Below are 21,800 nucleotides of genomic sequence, written 5' to 3'. Positions count from 1 at the left end.
AGGGCTCTTTTGTTTACATCGGCACACTGCTGGGCAGAGGTGAAGATGGGGATATATTCGGGGGTCAGCTGTAAACCCGGACAACCCCTTTAAAAAACATAAAACTGCAATTTGAATAAGGAGCTTACAGTGACAGGTACCACTTCGGGGGTCGAAATGGAGCTTTGGTATCCTATTCTGTTGTGCACAGATGTCTGGTCGTAAGAGGAGGAAGAGGAGATTGTGACTGGACTACTGCTCTGTGTAGAGTTACTGTGGCTGGAAGTTGTGATTACTGGCGAGGTGTAGCTAGGCTCCGGCACAGAACTTGATATTGGCAAAGAGGTATTCAGGGAGTCACTAGGAAGAGAAACATGGAAGAGTATTAAATACGATGACCACATTTAGTAATAGCACAACTTAATTTGTATTTAATGTGCTTCCTTCAAGGAGAGAAAGAAAACAAACTTCAGTTTTAATAGGCTTAATGGACAAGATGTTTACAGTGGTGGTACTAGAGCCACTGGGTATAAACAGTTGTCTCAATTAGATTTCTATGGGGAACCCATTGACAAAACTGGATTGGAGGGGCTCGTCATATTATCATTAGTGATGGTGCCAGCTCACTGACCCAAAAAGATATTTCAAAGCGAGCACTGACATTAAAGGGTAGCTGTAATGTTTTCAATCAAAAAATCTATTTTAGCATGTGTTACTGCTGCAGCAGCATTATGCATAAAGCAATCTTTAGTTTCTTCACATACCACTGTTTTCCTCAAGTTTTTCCCTTAGTTACGGCTGTTTAAACATTTACAATAGGAGGACCTTCTCAAGATGGCTCCTCTGCCAGTTCTGAGGCCAAAACTGCTTTCCCTCACTTCCCATACACACTTGCTGTAGCCTTCAGCTCCCTGCCAATCAGATTGCATTACTGAGAGACACGCCTGACGCCTAATGCAGGCATGCAGCGTGAAGGACTGCCCCTCAGTCTTCCTGTCTTCTTAGCCAGAGACAGACAATCCCTAGTAACGGTCTTTTAAGGGAGCAGTGGAAAGGGACACAGGACATTAATGTTATTGTAAGGTAATTACTGATCTTTCGACAATCATTGACAGACTAACTCAGGTATACATGCCTAGGTCTAATAAACTAGCAAATAAAAACAAAAATATGACAGTTACCCTTTAACCCTTTCAGGGCCGGGCCATTTTTCACCTTCTGCCCAGGCCAATTTTAGCAAATGAAGACACCCTGAGTTGGCCCTACAGTGAAAATCCCCAAAAAGTGACCCCATTCCAGAAACTACACCTCTCAAGGAATATTTTTTTTCCAGAAAAAGTTGCTTTACACCCACATTTTTCACTTTCACAAGGGTTAACAGGACAAAATGCACCACACATTTGGTTTCCCGTTTCCCACCGAATACGCCAACACTCCATATGTGCTTAAAAAAAATGATGTATGGGCGCATGGCAGGGTTCAAAAGGGAAGTAGCGCTATAGGGCTTTTGCAGGATTGGCTTTTGGGAGCTATGTCGCATATAAAGACACCCGGAGGTATCGCTAGAGTGGAAACTCCCAAAAAGTGACCTCATTCTGGAAACCACCTCTCAAGGAATATTTCAAGATGTGTAGTGAGAACTTTGTCCACAGTGATTCATGGAATTGGCTGTGAAAATGAAAAATTACAATTCGTTTCAAGAAATTTACTTTAGGCCCAAATTTTTCACTTTTACGAGGGGTAATGGGACAAAATGCACCCCACATTTTGTTCCCCATTTCCCCCTGAATATGCCAACACCCCGCGCTCAGAAAATGATGTATGGGCGCATGGCAGGGCTCTAGTCAAACACCTAAATATGTATTTTGCTGACCTTAATTGGCAGACATGTATTTTAGGTGCATTTCGCATTAAATAAATTCCTGAGGTCCCCAGATATAAAAAACACCAAGAAGTGACCCCATTTGAGAAAGAGCAAACCGGTGTCTCACATAAGGCAGAACTACTAGGGAAGGATTTCAAAGCACACATTTGTAAAAATTACTAGCAGACCCTAATTTTTCACTTTCACAAAGGGGTTAAAGGAGAAAATGCACCCCAGTATATGTTCCCCCCTTTTTGCAAACACCCCATATGTGCTTGTAGCCTGCTGTATGGGCGCACAGCAGGGCTCTAGATGCAAAGTGCAATATATGGTTTTTGCAGGTCTGAATAAACAGACATTGATTTTAGGTGCCATGTCGCATAAAAAAAATCCAAGGTCCCCAGAAAAAAAAACCAAAAAAAAAAAAAAAAGAAGAAGTGACCCTTTTTGGAAAGTGCGCCCCTGTACGAACATTTTAAGGGGTGGAAAGGGCACGGTTGTTTCACAGAAAAAAATATTTTGTTGGAAAGTGGATATGCAAGCAAGGTGGACTAAATCAGAGATATAAAGTGGAAATATTACAGGGATCATAAAAGATGGAATTAAATTAATAAATGCATGCGTGGTAGATTCTGAAACACTCCTGCATGCACTGGCCAGGTTTTTCAGGGAAGGTTTCGCAGTGGTAAATGGTGTCTTTCCTTATCCCCCTTTTGGAACACATCCTGCATCTTTTTTGGGTCCTTCCCTTCCTTGCTTGCTTTCTGGGGGACTTGACCTGGAAAATGTTGCCCTGGTACGACACCATGACTTCCTGAAGTACTGGGACCCTCCCCGGCCTGGGTTTGAAAAATTAGAGCCTTGATTACCACCTTTTGGAACTGAAGGAACGTTCCTATGTGGTCTGCAGACTGAAATAGTATGTACGCATTTCACATTGCCAACTGTACAATGTGTACGGCCAGCTTTTTGTACCACACTTGTTTTTCGTGTGGCACTGTAGGGCTTCAGAAGTTGATCTGAAAGATCCACCCCTCCCATGTACCTGTTCTAGTCCAGGATGCACACTGGTTTGGGGGTTAGTGGTTGTGGTACCACGTACAGGGGCAGGGGAGCTGGTGTTAGTGTGAATGGTTATCACGACCGGCATGCCGATCACATATGGGAGGGAAAAGGGAAGGCCCTGTCCAAGGGAGAGATGGTGACCCCTAACTCGCCTTGAGGCTGGCACCTGGCGTCCCTAGACGGGTTTCTCACCCGTACGCCGATCACGTGCCTAAAACCTGGCTTTCCTTAAGATGAGCCCTAAGTACTGAATAGGGCGGTGGGAACACTAGTCCACACCACAAGGAAAACACCAGGGAGAGGACAGACAACAGCGGACAACAAAAGACCAACAGGGATCCGGTGGGAAATGCTCTGGTACGACAACCAGGAATAACAGCTACACAGATCCAATGGGTCAGTATAGAAGTCCAGGCAGGAAGCTCTATATCTGGCAACCAAAGAAGTGGGAGAGGGGAATATAAGGAGGTTGGGAGTGCTGGACATGAAACAGCTGAGTAGAAGAAGCTACAGATCCCTGAGTGAGACAAAAAGGATTGCAAGGCAAACACAGAAAGCTACCATTAAGAAAGAGCGTGATCTTTAAACATAGAGGGGGCAACCACCCGCTGTGACTTCCTGACCCCAGGTATAACAGAGTCAGACATGGCTCTTGACACCCTCGTGACAATGGTGGTCAGTACAAGAATGTCCCTCTTGTCCTTGTACTTAACCACCAGCATGTTCTCATGGAGGAGATCCCTACTTTCACCCATTCTCAGTGGTTGCCCTACCAGGGATCTAGGGAGGCCTCAGATTTTTGCACACTATGCCACAAGCCACAGTACCTCTAGCAGTTAGGGACATTAATAGGGGTATGCTGGTATAATAGTTATCCACATAGAGGTGGTAACCCTTATCCAGCAGTGGGTGCAGTAACTCCCACACAATCTTCCTACTAACTCCTAGGATGGGGGGCATTCTGGGGGGGTTCTATCCGGGAATCTCTCCCTTCATAAACACAGAATTTGTGTGTGCATGCGGAGCTGCTCTCAGAGTTTGTATATTTTTATGCCATACCTTGCCCGTTTCCTAGGCAGGTACTGGCGGAATCTAATCCTCCCTTTGAACAGTAATAGGGACTCATCTACACATACATTTTTTATCAGGGTTGTACACCTCAGCAAACTCAGTGCTGAAGTGGTCAATTATATATTGAGGGACAGGGACGGAGAATGGTTAGGGATCTGGAACAGCTGCAAAAAAATATAAAAAATCCAGATGTTTTTCTTTTCAGCAGGAAAGGGGTTAAATCCCTGTGATGTGCACCACAAGTCCCAGCAAGCGAACAAGCAGCACATAACCTCATTGCATGCAGTCACCAGCTAGAATGGCTGCATGCAGGGAAGTTCTGCCTCTTCCTGTGCAGCTATAGCGCTGCCATTGGCTGGAGCGTTGTTCCATCCAAGAGCAGCGCTGGCAGGGGACCCAAAACACTGGTGTCCCCTCTGTCTCACCTCAGAGGTGACCGGTGCTGACTTGTTCAGCACCTGCCACCCCCCGACGCCTCTGACAGCTTCCTGCGATGCGATGTGCCGGTCTCATGGCTGCCTGCCGGTAAGAGCAGGCATGGTGACACGACTGCCCCCCGATTGTTCCCCAGAGCCCCGCGGACCTCAAGTCCGTGGGCGTTAAGGGGTTAAAGCTTTTATGTCGGAAGAATAATGGCTCACAATGGAAATTAAGACAACTTCCTCACCTTATGCTTTTTGAATATAGGTTGGTTGTTGTCTGACTTGCATTATCCGGACTTGTGTTTGATCCAAACTCCGGCAAGGAGGGCTCAGATCCAAACTCTAGGGCTCCAAACTGAACATTTAATCCTGTGACGTCGGCTGATCCTGGCATCTCTACTGCAGATGAGGGGATCTGAGGGGAAATTACAAGGTTTCACACATTAATCCTAAGGGCAACAGGAGGTTTGCACCAGCTGTAGCCACAAGGAATTCAATCCTCAATATCATTGGCTTAAAAATGTACCCTTTGTTCCAGAAGACTTCTCAGAATAAGCTGGCGTGTGCACATGGGTAATATCACTCTATCAAATCACTATATAACTTGTGGCATGCTGAATCTCTAATCCTCAGTTACTTCTGAGTGGAGGGTGGACACTAGCTGCTCCCCATAAAAAACAGCTGATAACTCCATAACAGGGCACGTCTCTAATAAGATAGATTACAAAGTTTCTTCTAATAATTGCCTGTACTACTGATTTATGCTAAGCTGAAAGTATAGTGACAATTTAAAAGATCTTCCTTATTTCCCCCATCTCTATGCCATTTCATTATACAACAGACAATATGTGCCCAATTTTAAAACCACCTAGATATCAGGGAGATGTGAAAGTGTATTATATATACACAAACACGTACACACAGGAACTTGATTGCCCTAGTGGACATACTGAACCACAGTTCATAGCAGTGATGAGAGCTTGGGGACTATACAGGGATATTCCAATTAAAAGTTATCCCTTGGGGTCCACCTGCTGGAACCCCCACCAACCTCAGATACACCCTGTCACGTCATTCATTCTCACTGCTGGCAACAGTACAGGACTCCGCTACCTCTGGCAGTCCCATAGAGAATAGCCTGCCAGATATGGCAAACGACAGGGAGAGGGGAACAGGCTAAGGGTTCATTCACACATCTGTAGTGTATTGCGGATCTGCAATATACCTGCTCAGCACCCCCATAGAACTGCCTATTCTTGTCTGCAATTGTGTACAAGAATAGGACATGTTCTATTTTTTTTTCCTGAGCCTGGGACCAGAAGATCAGGGGCACGTTCCAGAAATGCGGATAGCACACTGTGTGCTGTCCGCATCTATTCCTGCCCCATAGAGAACGAATGGCTCTGCACCCGTTCCGCAATTTGCGGAACGGATGCGGACCCATTCTGCGGACGTGTGAATGGACCCTTAAAGGGGTTGTACAGCTCTATAAAATTCTTGACCCATCGTCAAGATAGGTCAGCAATATCAAATCGGCAGGAGTGTCCGGAGCCCATAGGATATTGATGACCTTTCCTGAGGACAGATGAGCATTGTAGTGCTGCACACCTAGTGCTGGTCTGTGAAAACTGCAAACATCTCATCCACACTGGGGCATAACAGTGAAGATGAAAGAAAATGCTCTATTTTATATTGCTGGACCTAAAAGAAAACTTGTCACTAAGTAAGTGGTTGCTGAGAACCAGCATCATAATCATTGCAGCCCAGGCCTTGAAAAGAGTCAAATCTACCCGAGAAGAGTCCTGGTTATTCCTAATCTCCTGTCTCCCGCCCATCTGCTGATTGGCAGTTCTACCTAGTTTTCCCCCTTTCTCTATAGGAGAGACGACTGTCAGTCATCAGCAGGTGGGCAGGGAGAGCAAGAATTTATGAATAACCAATAGTCTTCTCAGGAGGCAGAGACTCTTTTCCAGGCCCCGTCTGCAATGATTGTGATGTTGGTTTTTAACTTATAAAAAGGTGAAATCATCTCACCTGTCTCTACATTATTCTGCTGTTAGTATGGGCAGCAAAAAGGTGATGACAGGTTCCCTTTAATATACAGCGCTGTAGGCAGAGACTCTGTACTTTCACACAATTGAATTTAATTGAGAATGGTGTTCTGCGCAAATCACTTAAATTTAAAAAATCAGCCTGCATCTACCGCGAAAAAAAAAAAAAAAAAAAAAAAAAGCTGCAAAGTCATGGCCACTAGATGTCTCGCTCCCACCAAATTTGCAGTCTACTGCCTGTTAGGTTAGATACATCTCCAACAACAGAAAGATGAGGGGGGGGGGGGGGGCTCTCAAAAAATTGGGCCGTGCCAGTTATCAGAGCACCTGAGCCTGATTTTAGTCCTGTCAATTCACAGCTTTTCAGTAGCAGAGGCGCATCCTGTCTGTTTTCCCTCGCTCATCTGCTGTGTGAGCTCCCTAAATGAAAACATACATACATGTGAAGTAATGGTATAGAAGTCACTGCCAGTATAGTACTGGCAGACTTCCACAGACTGAAGACACCCACTGCTTCTGAGTGAAATACATTTTGCAGTACAGGTGAAGAGGGGAATTATTTAGCTGAGGAAGACATTAGGGAAACCCCAAAAAAGGCCTATTGCTTCACAGTTATGATTGCACAGCCATTATGAAACTTTTTTTTTTTTTAACTCAGGTACACTTTAACTAAGCTAGATGCCACAAAGTATACAGTGTATTCCTATAATAAAAAATGGAGTCAACCAGATCACTCAGAATTATTGTTCTCCACACATAATTCAGATATGTGCTTGGAAAGAAAAACATCATTGTGCTCTGATAGCTCTTAAAGGTGTTTTCTGGGAATCATTTAAAATGGCCACAAGCAACCTGTCCTAGAATGTGAGGACTGGTTATCAGCTTTACCAGGGCTGCTTGGGGGAAGGTGAGAGGATAGAACCACCCTACACTGCTCTAAAACCGATGATAATGCTATTCAGCCTTTGATATGCCATCACGCCCGACAGGAACACTAACCAATAAACCCCCCAGGGCAGTATTGCAAGTGGTGGCAACCAGTCCTGCTCAACCATTTTAAATCATTCCCAAAAAAATTCAATGTGATAACCTGGCATGGTGAAAATGAAGGAACAGAAAATTGAGGGCTTTATTTATCTTACTTGAGATCTCTTTATAGTACATTAAAAGTGATAGAGAAAAAAAATAATTAAAAAAAAACTCGAACACAAACCATGCACTGACCAATAAATTGTAGCTTGCGGAATAAAAAGGACTGCTCTCCAGGATGCTGACCTTTGAAGTGGGAGGTATCCTCCGTTTCTGGGGTTTTAAGTGCTTCTGATGCTGAGTCTGTTGTACAGACATTGCTTGGGAATCCAGGGACAAGTTGGGAAGCTGAATCATTTTGTTGATGTTGGAGGAGCTTTCCACTGGAGAAGTCTCCCTCAGTTTGACCTGTGATGAGAAGGTCTCCAAACCTGGAGGTGGCGCTGTGACAGTCTGTATCTGATGCTGCCGTTGTGCGAGCTGACTCAGCACTGGTGACGGCTCTGGCTGTGATTTGAAGTCTGAATAAACAAAGAAAGATTAAAGAATTTGGCCTATTGACACTTTGGTATTAACCTGATGCGTGTTTGAACAAGTCGGTTTAGCCGAAACGCGTCACATTTGCACCTGTTTATGGCGATACAGTGAAGATTTATGAGCTTAAAAGGGCGAGTACTGATCCACTTCTACTTTACTAATAACCTGTTATGGAAAAAAATAAAATCAAAAAAATCTGAATTGCAATAGGCAAAGGATGCAAGCTCCTGCCTAGCGCCCGCTCAGTTCGCTCCCCGCTGGGCAGGAGTAAGCATGTTACACTAGACATTGCTCTTCTGCCTGCATCCGCTCTGTTAAAAGGCCGACATAGCCAAGGTATGCCAGTCTTTAGCGAAGCAGCGATGCTGCCGTCTGTACATCCATACACAGCGCCGTATAGGAGTATGGATCCTAGAACACAACAGACATCTGAACTTCAGGCGCCTATAGCATATGTATACATACAGAGGGAGAGGAGTGCATGACACAGATATACTTTAAATTTTGTTTAAATCCCCGTGTTACATGCCACCTGAATCAGATCCTGTGCTGGCTTTAAAGGGAACCTGTCACCAGGATTTTGTGTTTAGAGCTGAGGACATGAGTTGCTAGATGGCCGCTAGCACATCCACAATACCCAGTCCCCATAGCTCTGTGTGCTTTTATTGTGTAAAAAAAAAACGATTTGATACATATGCAAATGAACCTGAGATGAGTCCTGTCCCTGACTCATCTCACATACAGGACTCATCTCAGGTTAATTTGCATAAGTATCGAATCAGTTTTTTTACACAATAAAAGCACACAGAGCTATGAGGACTGGGAATTGCGGATGTGCTAGCGGCCATCTAGCAACCCATGTCCGCAGCTCTATACACAAAATCCTGGTGACGGGTTCCCTTTAATACAACAGTTTTGCCAGGAGATTTGGTCTGTGTTATAGGCTTCTAGTTATATAATATGGATAACATTACATCTACCATAAACATACTGGAACACCCAGAGGTAGCAAGTGGTTGTGCGATGGGGGCATTAGCACCATAAAGCATATGCAAGGATACAAATAGAAGAACACAAGTCAGCTCAGTATGAACATTGGACTACACTTTCCTTGCACTGTAGTGTACAGGAAGAACGGACGAAAGCAATGTGCATTTCCACCTCTACTTACTGTAAACTGCTGGAAAGTGGAATGGAAGACATTTATTATCTTCAATCTTCCTGCAAAGCTACAAGCTAAAGTCCATGTATTATGTGGAGGCACAATACAAGTGCTTCACAGTTTACCTGCTCACCATCCATATTGCAGCAGTGTAATTACAGCTGGTCTGTCCCATTTACTTGAATGGGAAGGAGTGTAACTACAGCTGCTCTCTATTGAAGTAAATGAGATGCAGAAGCTGTGTCGACACTGAACAGGTAAACCGTGAAGAGAATGCAGTGCTTGCAAGAGCGCTGCAGTCTCTTCATACAGCCGATTATGGGGGTGCCAGGAGTCGGACTTCAGCCAACCTGATATTGATGATCTATCCTCAGGATAGGTCAATAATCGTAAAATAGAGGTAAACTGCTTTAAAGTCTAGAGCAGGGATAAGCAACCTCAGGCACTCCATCTTTTCATAAACTACAAGTCCCAGAATGCTTCTTTCACTTCTATGGGAGTTAAAGGAACAGCCAAACATGTTTGCATGATGGGAGTTGTAGTTCCACAGCAGCTGGTCTCCAGTAAAAGGAATGCTTGTCATACCTGAATAGTTCAGCCATAGGAAACAATGCAGGCAGTATGACAAGAGTCTATAACAGCAGCCATCAGGCTTGGTATAAGAACAGTCCTGCATTTACAATGCCCATTTCTGTCACTGTACTGGACAGAAGACACAATGCCCTCGCAGGATTATAACAAGTTATAAAATAAACTATACACTGGATAGAAGTCCGAATGAAGTGACCCTAAAAGACGACAATAGGGGCCCTGTGTCCCTGTATGAATGGAGAGGCAAGTCAAAACAGCCCATTCCATCTCTAGAAGTGATGGAGATGGCCAGGCCAGCTGAATGGAGCAGTAGTGTGCATGCTCAACCTGCCACGCCACTCATAACGAGGCACAGGATGCCAGTTCTCAAACTGTGGGGGATATCCCTTTAAAGAATTGCCTGTGCCAGCAGTACAAAATGAAATCACTGCTTAATATAGCGAAGCTACAACTGCAGCTGTCATTAACAGATGGGGAGGGCTCATTGCATCCTCAAGTAATATGAACTAAACAAGTAACATACTGAACCCCGAGGTTTAAACCGAAAGGATTAATTTGTTGCAAATTTAGGACAGCATCTTAAGCCATGAAAAAGGCTCATGAAAATTATCAACATTTTTGAGGACTGATATCCACTGTCGATCATTTGTATACAAAACCTAAACTTCTGGGGGTATAATTACAGGGCCAAAAAATTTAGCAGGGAGGAACAACATGACAGTGACTATGTGAAATACCCATTTAAGCTTGAGATAATACTTATTAAAATAAACCTATGATGTAAGAGGTGGTTCTTACCAAACTGAGCAAGGACCGACGCCTGCGGCACAGGCTTTGTGTCCCATGAAGAAGCGGTGGAGGTACTGCCACTCTGTTGAGAGTTTGGAGTTGTGAATTGCCCCAGACTCGGGTTTTTCAGTTGTTCCAGTATCTGGGAGCCAGCAGAATTTGTAAGTTTTGAAGACCCAATCTCTCCAAACCCAGATCCAAGCACAGAGGACTACACAAAAAAAAAAAAAAAAAAAAACTCAAAAAGGGTCAGCAAAGCTAACAAATATCTATACCTTTAGTGGTCAAACAACTGGATTAAAGACAGGAAAAAATAAAAAAAGACCTACCAGACTTGGTTGAGTGAAGCTGTTGACAGCATTGGTGCCAGTGGTTGCAGATGGACTCTGAGAGCTGTGCTGAGAATTTGTGAACACCAGCGCCTGACCAAAATTCTGCTGTTGAGAAGACTCAAAGCCTACAGAACCAGTCTCAGTGTTTTGCTGTGGTTTCTGGAGCAGGGCCACCAGGTCGATGCTAAAAACAAAAGGAAATAAGTCAAACACTACTAAAAAACAAGATAAGTATATAAGGAAGCTAATATTATGTAGACGTATAATACATACCTTTGCCCAGCTGTAATCTGATTTTCTGGTGGAACAGAAGATGCAGTGAAGACCTTTGTTTCAGAAAGCTGCAAGGGAGCAGCCAAAAGGGGATGAAACTGATACATCACTTAAATACTTAATCCAAAATTGAATCAATATGTAAATACATTTGTTTGTACTGATCCTGTGTTACAGCCTGTATTCTACTCTAGAGCTGCATTTATAATTCTACTTGTTGCCAACAGACACAGTTAACATGAGGAGAGAAGAGTTGTTTTCTCGCTAGTATCATTGGGGGACACAGACCGTGGGTATAGCTGCTTGCTGCCACTAGGAGGCGACACTAGGCTAAGAAGTGATAACTCCTCCCCCGCAGGCTATACCCCCTCCAGCCTGGAGAGAGCATATCAGTTTTTAGCTTAGTGTCGTAGGAGGCAGACCTCCCTGCTTTTGCAGGGCGGCTTACTTTTATTATTTTATCTTTTTCCTCTTTTAGGTTGGGGAAACAGAGTCGCCTAGCCACTCTGTCTACCCCGGGAGCAAGGCCGGTGTCGGAATCCCCTCACCGCTCGCCCTCCCCAAGAAACGGAAGTGGACCAGGGCAGCCCAGCTTCCCTGCTTCCCGCCAGCCAAGGGGTCACCTGAATCCGGCGAGACCCTCCGCCATTCCAGTCTCCTGCCACTTCGTGTGCCAGCGGCTGAAGAGGTGACCCTGCTGGTACTCTGAGAGAGGGTGAAGAGAAGAGGATGAAGATGGGGTGAGTAGTCCGTATTGGGTAAGTACCTCGGCCCTTCCCCTCCCCCTTCTCCCTTCCCCCCCGGTCACCTCATCATAAGATGGAGGACCTTTTTCCTCAGGGCCATTCATGGTGAGGGCCCCACATTACCTCAGGCCCAATGTAGGTTTGGGCTTCTGTCCATACGGGGGGCCTGGGTTCTCCTCAGATTCTGGTCCAGTTGTACGGCCTGCGGGGTGAGCTCCCGCGGCCGATGTTCAGCCAGGGCACTTGCAGAGCGCCGCTCCGGTCACTCCACTCCCGGCCGGCTATTCGTTTGGCCGGCGCCAAAAATTTAGCCCCCGGCTCCTCTTCGGGCCTACCGGGACTCAGCCCGTGCAGTTGTTTTAGCGGCACTGGATGGGTTCCCGCAGCGAGAGTGGACACTCCCCCTCCAAATCAGTGGGCAGACATCGGCGGTTGCTCTTCAGGCCCCGCTGTGGTAACCGCCCGGCAGTACCGCCCGGTCGGCTGTGCGCCGAACTTTATGTCCCGGCTTTTGCGGCCTACTAGGCCGCAACTTTCATTCCAGTTATGGAGGGGGCGGGTTTGTCCTTTTGGCGCGGATTCTCCCCGACTAGCTGTCGCTCCTCCCCCAGGTGCCCCGCTGAGCTCCGCATCTGGTCCTCTGAGCTGGGTTAACCCTTTGTGGCAAGTCGTTTGTTTGCAGCCGGCACTGCATTATCTGAGTGTCCCCTTTCGGCAGGCCAATTACCTTAGATTAGGAAGTTAACCCTAACCCCTTCCTGCCGGCATGTCCACCCTGGTGGTGGGGTATGGGGCTGGGCCCATGTCCTATCTGGACAGGGGAAGATTGCTCACAGTTTCCCAATCCGCCCTCCGGGGCTGTTTAGTTGAGAATGCACACATGAAGAATTCCCAGACCACCTTCTGGGTCGTCTGGTGCATAGGCCACCACACGTGAAATCCAGGGGAGCACATCGGAGGGATTCCCAATCCGCCATACGGGCCGTTTGGTTGATAATGCTCCACCTGCACAAATACAGGGGAGCACATCTGAAGGATTCCCAATCCGCCCGCTGGGCCGTTTGGTTGATATTACTCCACCTGCACACATACAGGGGAGCACATCTGGAGGATTCCCAATCCGCCCGCTGGGGCCGTTTGGTTGATAATACTCCACCTACAAAAATACAGGGAAGCGCATCTGAAGGATTCCCAATCCGCCCTACGGGGCCGTTTGGTTGATTAATGCTCCACCTGCACAAATCCAGGGGAGCACATCTGAGGATTCCCAATCCGCCCGCTGAGGCCGTTGGTTGATAATACTCCACCTGCACGGATCCGGGGGAGCACATCTGAAGGATTCCCAATCCGCCCTACGGGGCCGTTTGGTTGATAATGCTCCACCTGCACGAGCCAGGGGAGCACAGCTGCTGGATTCCCAATCCACCCTCTTGGGTCATTTGGTTGTTAATCCACATGCGCAATCCAATGGAGGACCTCTGGCAGTTCCCAATCCACCCTCCTGGATTGTGGGTCGATTGAGTACCGCCCACACAATCCTGTGAGCGGTCAGGTAGGGATGCCGATTCCACCTCCTGGGTGTTTTGATGGTTATATCACCGCTGTCACAGCCTGCAACTGCCATGGCTGGATGCTAAGAGGTAGAGCTGCGCACGAGCAGGACATTCCTCCTCGGTCTCCTCCGCACCTCCATCCTTCCTCATTAGGGTGATATTCAGAACCCTCCCTTCTGACAGGGGTTGGTTCTGAGGGAACAGGGAACAGTTCTGCGGACTCTGATATGAACCTTCTAGACTGCATCAATGCTACCGGCAGTACTGATTGCCTGCATTGCCCCTTCCTTAGGCGGCATTTGCTTCGCTACTGGATACAGTACTTACCCTTTGTATTCCCTCCTTCCACAGGTGGACTGACGGCACTTGCACTGGTAAGTGCCAGCCATTTGCGTCTCCCCTTTCGGTTGTTGACGGATTGCTGTTCCACTGGGTACAGTACTGGCGTTATGCATTAGCCTCTCTTATAGGAGGCGTTATGGCTTTATCGCGGGTGGCAATGTTTGCTGTAAGTATTACCACCTTGCTTAGGTGGAGGAATTCTCTACCCACCGGGAACAGGACTATTCGTATGCATTATCCTCTTCGATAGGGGTGTAATTCTCTGCCATAGGGGTCAATTCCTACTGGGTGCATTACCCCCTGCCATAGGTTAGGTACTGGCGCTAACCTCAGGATACAGTACTCCCTATATATTTTTCTCCCCTTCATAGGTGGAGTAGTTGCACTTCCATCCAGGGAGGGGGTTATTACACTACCGTTGGATGTGGTTCTGTTTATCTCTCTACCTTCCTTCCTTGACGGAGGGTTGCGCTACCACTGAATACTATTCAACAGTCGTGGCATTACCCCCTTCTACATCTAACAGGAAATCACTGAGCATCTATGCATGCTTTAATTCAACTAAGCCTCCGCACTAGATGCCGTGGCTTCCTTCACGGGTGGGCCGCGGCAACAGTCGTTGCCATTGGTGCCTGGTACTCTTCATCTAGGAGGTATATGGATACTGGGACTGCTCCCATACTGTATCCTCCCGTCTCTTCTGGTACTGGTGGTTGGCGCAGATAGGTCGTTCCTTGTTCTCTTAAGGGAGTCGCTCAGCAGCTCTTCAGGTGCCCTAGATTCCCATCCCTATGGGCCTCCACCGTTCAGGTCGGTCAGAACTTGGTCCTCTACAGCGTGTGGGTGCACGCCATTATACAAATGTTGGGATTTCGACCCAGCGAGCCCAAGGTTGCACTGACTCTGTATTCTGGGCCACCACTCTTCCTCATTAGGTGAGGGTGTTTTGCTGGCATTCTGCATTGACTACTACAGCGTGTTCTCTAAGTCAGGATGGCCGAGTGGTCTAATGTGCCAGACTCAAGAGTTAATCTCTTCCGTGTATGGGTGTTCGGGTCTCCAAATGGAGGCGTGGGTTCAGATCCCACTTCTGACAAAAAAGCAAGGGTAGTTCTCACAAGGGCCGGAGATCGAACTCATGGCAGTGGGTCAGCCCCCTCAGATAGGGGTTCTACCCCGACACTGCTTCGGCGGTTGCTCTGGTTTTGCCCCCTTTTTAGATGGAATGCCTCAGAATGGCTCTGGTTGACTGAGTTAGCTTGGTTCCATGCTACTTCTGGGTGTCCTTAGGCCTCTCCCTCAGTTCTACGCTGGGAGGAGCAGGCGGTAGCTATTACTGTACAAAGGGTATTTGCATCTCCTCTACATGCTAGGGTTCCTACTGAACATTCCTATTGCACAGTTCCTTCGTCAGACGGCGGTTTCTTCCGACTCTGGGATTGGTATCCTGTACGGTGTGGCATCCTCCTCAGCTGGAGTGTGGCCTTTGCGTTACTCTGGCAGCTTCCTTTGTATGGGCTCCTCCTCAAGGGTGTATTTCATTACCAAGAGATCTGTACAGTGCCAGTCCCTGATGGCAATGGGCTTTGCCCTGACCTCTCAATGGTCTTCATTACTGTTAACTGTCCGTTGCTCTGACGACTATTGTTCTTGTGTCGTCAACTCGGGTTTTGCATTGGCGTCAGTGCCATAGCTATCAGCACCTTACTTGGGCGCGCTCGACTGGGTAGCTTAGTCCCTGTGGCACTCTTCTACCACTACGGTGATACTGTCCGTCAGATATGTTTACTTAGTCCCTGTGGCACTCGTCTACCACTACAGTGATTCCTTCCTTCAGTTATGGTTACTTCTGTGTCACATCAAGCGATGGTGGTCATTCCTTTCACTGCTCCTTCCGGGGGTGGACTACGGTCCCCCCAAGCCAGGCTGAGCGGGTGACTGTCACACCTTGTCACCACTGGTAGGGATTTCGTTCCTTGAACGGAACACCCCTATTTTTCTTTCCTGTCCTTCCTCTAGCTGGACTGCTGACCACCTTTTCCCTTCGGTCTCCTCGACCGGTGGCAATGGGTTGTATAGCTATGGAATCCGGGATCTATTTTTTTCCACGGAGAGTATTCTCTTATCTTGGTCTCTGCCCGGAAGTCAATATATGTCAATTATGGAGTTTTTTCCATTACCGGTTTCTTTTAACCAGAGGAGGATCCTGCGAACCTGGATTTTGGTTCCGCTCCCACAGTTGTGGTCTACAACCGGCTTCGCCCCGACGATCGGTAGATCGCTGGGGGCGTTTCAGGAACAAACAAGCCCCCCCCCTCTGGGACTTCTTCTTTTTGTACGTCCATTTGTCCTTTGTCATTTGCATCAGGCAGTGCTCCGCCAGAAATTTTCTTTCTGGCGGAAGGTCACCGCTTTTCGGGTCTTCTCGGACATGGTTTTTCTCTTCTTTCTCCCTCGTATTTTAAGGGCGGGCTCTCCATCAGCCATCTATTTTGGCCTCGGAGATTTGCTGGTCCATATCTGGCGCGTTCCGCTGTATGGGTTTTCTGCCTGATTTTCTTGGAGGTCCTTGTCATAGCTGGCATCTTCCAACGGGATGCTTTTTTTCCTGGGATGTCTGCCTGTCGGTTGCTTCCTAGCGGAGTGATGGCCTGGCCGTCCAGCGGTCGTCATTTCTCGGGTTCATCTACTCCAGGCATCGCTTCTAGAGGGCAGCGTCTTGGTCTTCCGGCAAGTTCACCGAGTTTTTCGGGGGTCTTTTCTAGCCATCATCTGTTGCTGCTCCAGGCAGCAAGATCTTGCAGGCGGCAGCGGATGCCGCATCCTCGAGGGCGTTTTCTCTCCAGGGGCGTGTGATTTTTTTCCCTCCCCGTGGACTGCTTTAGGACGTCCCACGGTCTGTGTCCCCCAATGATACTAGCGAGAAAACGAGATTTTTGTGAACTCACCTGTAAAATCTCTCTCTCGCGTAGTTCATTGGGGGACACAGCTCCCACCCAGTGTTCTGTTTGCCGCACATATTGGCGGTTGGTGGGCCAGTATGGTCCTCAGTTCTGGTGCATTCCGACTGATGTTTGTCAGTTGTGGGTTGTGTACTGTATTTTCCTTATTGATTTTTTTCTCCTACTCCTATTGCTTGGGCACAAACTGATATGCTCTCTCCAGGCTGGAGGGGGTATAGCCTGCGGGGGAGGAGTTATCACTTCTTAGCCTAGTGTCGCCTCCTAGTGGCAGCAAGCAGCTATACCCACGGTCTGTGTCCCCCAATGAACTACGCGAGAAAGAGATTTTACAGGTGAGTTCACAAAAACGAGATTTTTGTATAACTTACCAGTAAAATCTCTTTCTCGCTCTTTCCTTGGGGGACACAGAAGACCTTGGTATAGCTCATCTCCATAGGAGGCGTGACACTAAGTGAAAACTGTTAAGCCCCTCCTCCACAGCTATACCCTCAGCCTGGAGAGAGAGGCTGCCAGTTGCGTGTCCAAGCAGTGAGAAAAGGCAAAGACCAACAAGGAACCAAAAAGCCAACTACCCAACGGGTAACAAAAACTCGGAAAACGCACAGAGAAAAAACAATGAATGGGTGGGTGCTGTGTCCCCCAAGGAAAGAGCGAGAAAGAGATTTTACTGGTAAGTTATACAAAAATCTCGTTTTCTCGCCCAGTTTCCTTGGGGGACACAGAAGACCTTGGGACGTTCAAAAGCAGTCCAAAAGGGGGAGGGACCACAGCACCAAGGTGAAGCACCCGAAAGGCATCAATGAACCGCCGCCTGTAAACCCAGGCGGGGTAAGGCAGCATCCGCCAGAGTATGCACCCTGTAAAACTCAGTAAGGCGTGCAAGGCAGACCTGTGGCCGCCGTGCCCAAATGCACGGCCGAAGCCCAATGCCTCCGCCCAGGAGGCACCGACCGCTCTGGTGAAAGGAACGGTGACACCAAAGACAGAATCCTGCCCTAGGTGCGGTAACCTCAGCAACAGCCAATCTGATCAAGCGGAGGAAAAACACCCTGGAGTCTGTCAACCCTATGCACAGACCTCCTGGAAACCCAAGAGGCCGAACGTCTGCAAGAGTTGGAGATCTCCAAGTAAAAACGGCAAGGCCCAAACAACGTCCAAATAGGTGAGGTGTTGAAGCGAAAGGCAAACGCCACCTTCAGAAGGAAGGAAGGAAGAAACGGGATGCAGAACAGCCCTGTCCTGGAAAAGACAGAAAGCTCGTAACAAAAAAAGGGGCCATTCCGGCACCCGTCAGAGACACGACTGATACGGAACACAACCGTACAGGACAGAAGGGATAGAGAGAACTCCTGTAACGGCTCCAAGGACAAGATTGGAGCGCCGAGAGCTCAGAATACAGTCCCCAGGGCGGTACCGAAGGACAGTACAGAGGAACCAAGAGCCACTCCGAGGAAGAAGGTCTTGGCAGGCCAGAGGGCCGGGAACGCTGGAAGAGGAAGAACAGCGCCGACACTTGACACCTCAAGGAAAAGACAGAACCTTGGGGAAAGAACTTCAGAGTGGGGAATGCACAGCTTCCCACAGAACCCCAGACAAAAAAAACCTAAGTCTTACGACAGATCCTGGACGAAACCCAGCCAGGAGTGGACAGTCGCCTGGCAAGCAGGCGAAAACCCAATGTGATCAGGCGCAGACCAGTAACACGGGCACAAGGGTCGACAAAACTAGCCCCGTCGGCCCTCGAACAACGTTGTCCCGTATCCACCCGAGTGGAGGAGCAGAGGACAGAGGGAAAGAACCCAAAGGATCCGCCAGACGCGAGGGGAAGGCAGGCTAAAGTCCATGCTGATGCAACCACGTTGTACAGTCCCGGTGAGGGAGATCAAAGGACAATCTGGACCGAGGTAGTCCCCCCAAGTTATCGAGAAAAGCAAGTCTACATCAGGACCATCGTCTTAGAACGGGCCACGCAATCTGCACTCAGTGGGGGGACAGAACGCGGTAGACTCGGTAAATAGGCACACAGCTAATACAGCCAGCGTGAACAAGGGAGACGGTACGAGGCCAAAAGGAACACCGGAACCATCCACATGAACAATCATGCTCTCCCCAGAGGGGAGGACAGTGAAAATACAGCCCCCGAAGGCTGGCGAGAAGCCACATCGGAGTGATTCGTATAGAGCGGGAGCCGAACAAAGCCGGCGAGATAAGGCCGTCGAGACAGAGGCCGACAAAACACCCTCCAACCGAAAGGAGGAGGAGTGGGCAACAGGGAAGCCATAGGACTCAAAAGCAGAACCCGCTACACTGTGAGACGCCCGGTCCACCGTCTCGCAGAAGGCGAATACCTTGAAGAACCCAAGGCGGAGGTCCCCGGACCTGGGCAATCCAGCACCCAAGAGAAGTCGGGTGACCTTCCCGAGAAGAGCAGCCCGAACCCGGTAGCAGATCAGACAGAAGCGTAGAGGCGCCAAGAGGACGGACTCATACCACACTGCATCCGAAGAGGAGGAAATTGCAGCAGGCAAGGGAACCGCAGTCCTGCCAGAGCCAACGAAGAATTCGAGAGGCGCTGCAGACAACAGCACTCTCGACCATGTGACCACTAGCGCAGGGAAGTAATGCCGCAGAAGGACGCATGGGCATGCATCTAGGACCCACGAACACTCCCTGGCAGCTCGGTGCAGCAGAGAGCAAAAGAGCCTGTCCGGTCAGGAGGACAGAATGAACTCCCTAGGGACGAGTGCAAGGCTGGCGGCAAGCATCGTCTCCCAAGAAACAAAGGTATGCCGCAGGAAGCAGGTGAGGCATACGTACGAGCAGCCCCGTAAGCAGCGAGAGGGCCAACCCACCTAGAAAAAAGGGGGGGCTCGTCCCAGAGTGCCACAGCATGTACGGAATTGCAAAGTGCAACCTGAAAGGGAGTTATGCACAAACCTAGCATAGCATGCGAAGGAACGCAATCAGTCCACCCTGAAAGGGGGGAAATTGTACCTGGCCAACAGCAGTCGGCAAGAGTGCAAAGACCCGTCCCAAAAGGGAGTGATGCCTAAGGCCGTACCTACTTCAGAGAAGCAGGACATTACCCTATAAACCAGCAGGAACGCAGGAGGTCCACCTAGCGAAAGGGGAACATGCACAGGGATATCCTAGCATTAAATGAGTGTGCAATAATACACCCAACACTGAACTCAGCGAGAGTGCAACTACTCTGCCAACGAAGGGGGACATGTACAAGTCCAGCACAGCCATATAAGGACAGCCGTGAATCTCATGAGCGTGCCAAATTCTGCCCTTGAAGTGAGAGGTGGTCACGCACAAGGCCAGCACCGTAACCAATGGAAGTGCAAGCGTTCCACCCATGTTAGAGGGCCATTCTCATGGCCAGCAATGTATCCGGTGAGAGTGTAGCACAACGCCCAGAAAAAGGGAGGGTAAAGCACATGGCCAGCATCTCATCCAGGGAGAGTGCGAGCACACCGCCATGCATGGGAGTCATACACATGGCCAGCAATGTACCGGCAAGAGACAAACACAGTCACTAAGGATGTGTGCATGTCGCCTGAGGAAGGAAGGCATGCCCCGGGCTGGCAGAGAATCCAGCAAGAGTGCGTACACCGCCTACGGAAGAGGGCCATGCATATGGCCGACAGCGGATCCAGCGAGAGTGCAAGCACCCTGCCATGTATGGGGTACATGCACGTGGCCAGCAACGTACCTGCGAGGAAACAACCAACGACAGAGGGATGTATGTATGCTGCCTGAGGGAAGGAGGCATACCTAAGGCCGGCAGGGAATCCAACAAGGGTGCAGCATACCGCCCAAGAAATGGCCGGCAGCGAAACCAGTGAGAGTGCAGCACAATAACATAGTACATAAGTACATCATAGCACATCAGCGAGAGTGCAGCATTCCGCCAATGGAAGGGGGACGTGCACATAGCCAGTACCGTATCCGGTGAGAGTGCAGTATTCCGCCTAAAAAAGGGGGTCATGCACATGATCGGCAACAGATCCAGTGAGAGTGCTGCGTTCCGCCCAGGAAGGGGGTCACGCACATGGCCGGCAGCGAATCCAGTGAGTGCTGCGTTCCGCCCAGGAAGGGGGTCCCGCACATGGCCGGCAGCAAATCCAGAGAGTGCAGCGTTCCGCTTATGGAAGGGGGTCGTGCACATGGCCAGCACCGTATCCGGTGAAGGTGCAGTATTCCGCCTAAGAAGGGGGTCATGCACATGGCCAGCCAGGGAGAGTGCAGTAGCCCGCCTAGGAGGGGGGGGAATGCACATGGCAGGCACCATAACTGGAGAGACGATGAATGCTGCCTACAGAAGGTCCGAATGCACTTGGCCAGCGCCGTATCCTGGAAGAGGCAAGAAAAAACCGCCTAAAAGGGGAAATGCCCTAGCAGCGACGCAGGCTGGGAGCGCAACACCATGCCGCCTGAGGAAAGAGGTCATGCAGACATGCAGCATTACTGATGAGGCTGCAGCGTCCTGCGCAGCCCAATAGAAATCATGATCTATTATTAATTATTGCATCATTATAAAAAAAAATTATTTTTTTTTTTTTTAAATTTCATTTAAACCCAGCTTCTGAGGCTAAAGGGGAGCCACTATATAGGGGCCCTGAGAGAGGAGAAAAAAAAGGGGGGCCAACTATACAGACCCATTTGTGGGAGCCGGCCTGCACCCAAAGGGTTAACAGGGATCCGGCCTGGAGGGCGGCGTGCGATCCCCTGAGGGCGGAGGAACCTCCAGGCGGGAAAAAATCGCGCCTGGAGAAGTTCCCGCCCCCTCCACCAGAGACCGGAAAAGTGCGGCCTAGTAGGCCGCAAAGCCGGGGGCTAAATTTGCGGAGTCCGGCCCGTCATACCGCCGGGACCTGAGGCGGAATGGCGGTTCAAACCGGCCGCGGGAGCCCACCCCGCGGGCCGGTCGGGATTGCGGCCCAGCAGGCCGCGAAGCCTGGGACCAATTAGCGGAGCCCCGCCGACCGGCACCTGCTGGGGCATAGTCAAGCCCAATGCCGGCCG

The 21,800-nt window shown here is 49.0% G+C and overlaps 1 protein-coding gene and 1 non-coding gene across 11 annotated transcripts in view; both read right to left on the bottom strand.

The window, feature by feature from the left end:
* UBAP2 (ubiquitin associated protein 2) overlaps window positions 1-21,800 on the bottom strand; it is a 113,146-nt gene that overhangs the window by 36,056 nt on the left and 55,290 nt on the right. For 7 of the 10 annotated variants that reach the window (XM_044276281.1, XM_044276280.1, XM_044276279.1 and 4 more), the window contains exons 10-15: window positions 11,166-11,233; window positions 10,890-11,076; window positions 10,570-10,771; window positions 7,677-8,002; window positions 4,647-4,816; window positions 129-339 (exon numbers count right to left, since the gene is read on the bottom strand). In XM_044276281.1, the coding sequence (XP_044132216.1) occupies window positions 129-339; window positions 4,647-4,816; window positions 7,677-8,002; window positions 10,570-10,771; window positions 10,890-11,076; window positions 11,166-11,233 (1,164 nt within the window). The remainder of the gene's footprint in view (window positions 1-128; window positions 340-4,646; window positions 4,817-7,676; window positions 8,003-10,569; window positions 10,772-10,889; window positions 11,077-11,165; window positions 11,234-21,800) is intronic. The other 3 variants (XM_044276286.1, XM_044276288.1, XM_044276287.1) reach the window with 1 other exon arrangement.
* On the bottom strand, window positions 7,176-7,256 carry LOC122925318. The gene has a single exon (XR_006387621.1). It is a non-coding gene; the product is annotated as a small nucleolar RNA SNORD121A (small nucleolar RNA).

The sequence above is a fragment of the Bufo gargarizans genome, chromosome 1 (assembly GCF_014858855.1).
Source record: "Bufo gargarizans isolate SCDJY-AF-19 chromosome 1, ASM1485885v1, whole genome shotgun sequence".
In the NCBI taxonomy this organism is placed as follows: Eukaryota; Metazoa; Chordata; class Amphibia; order Anura; family Bufonidae; genus Bufo; species Bufo gargarizans.
This window is presented reverse-complemented; position numbering and strand designations above follow the sequence as displayed.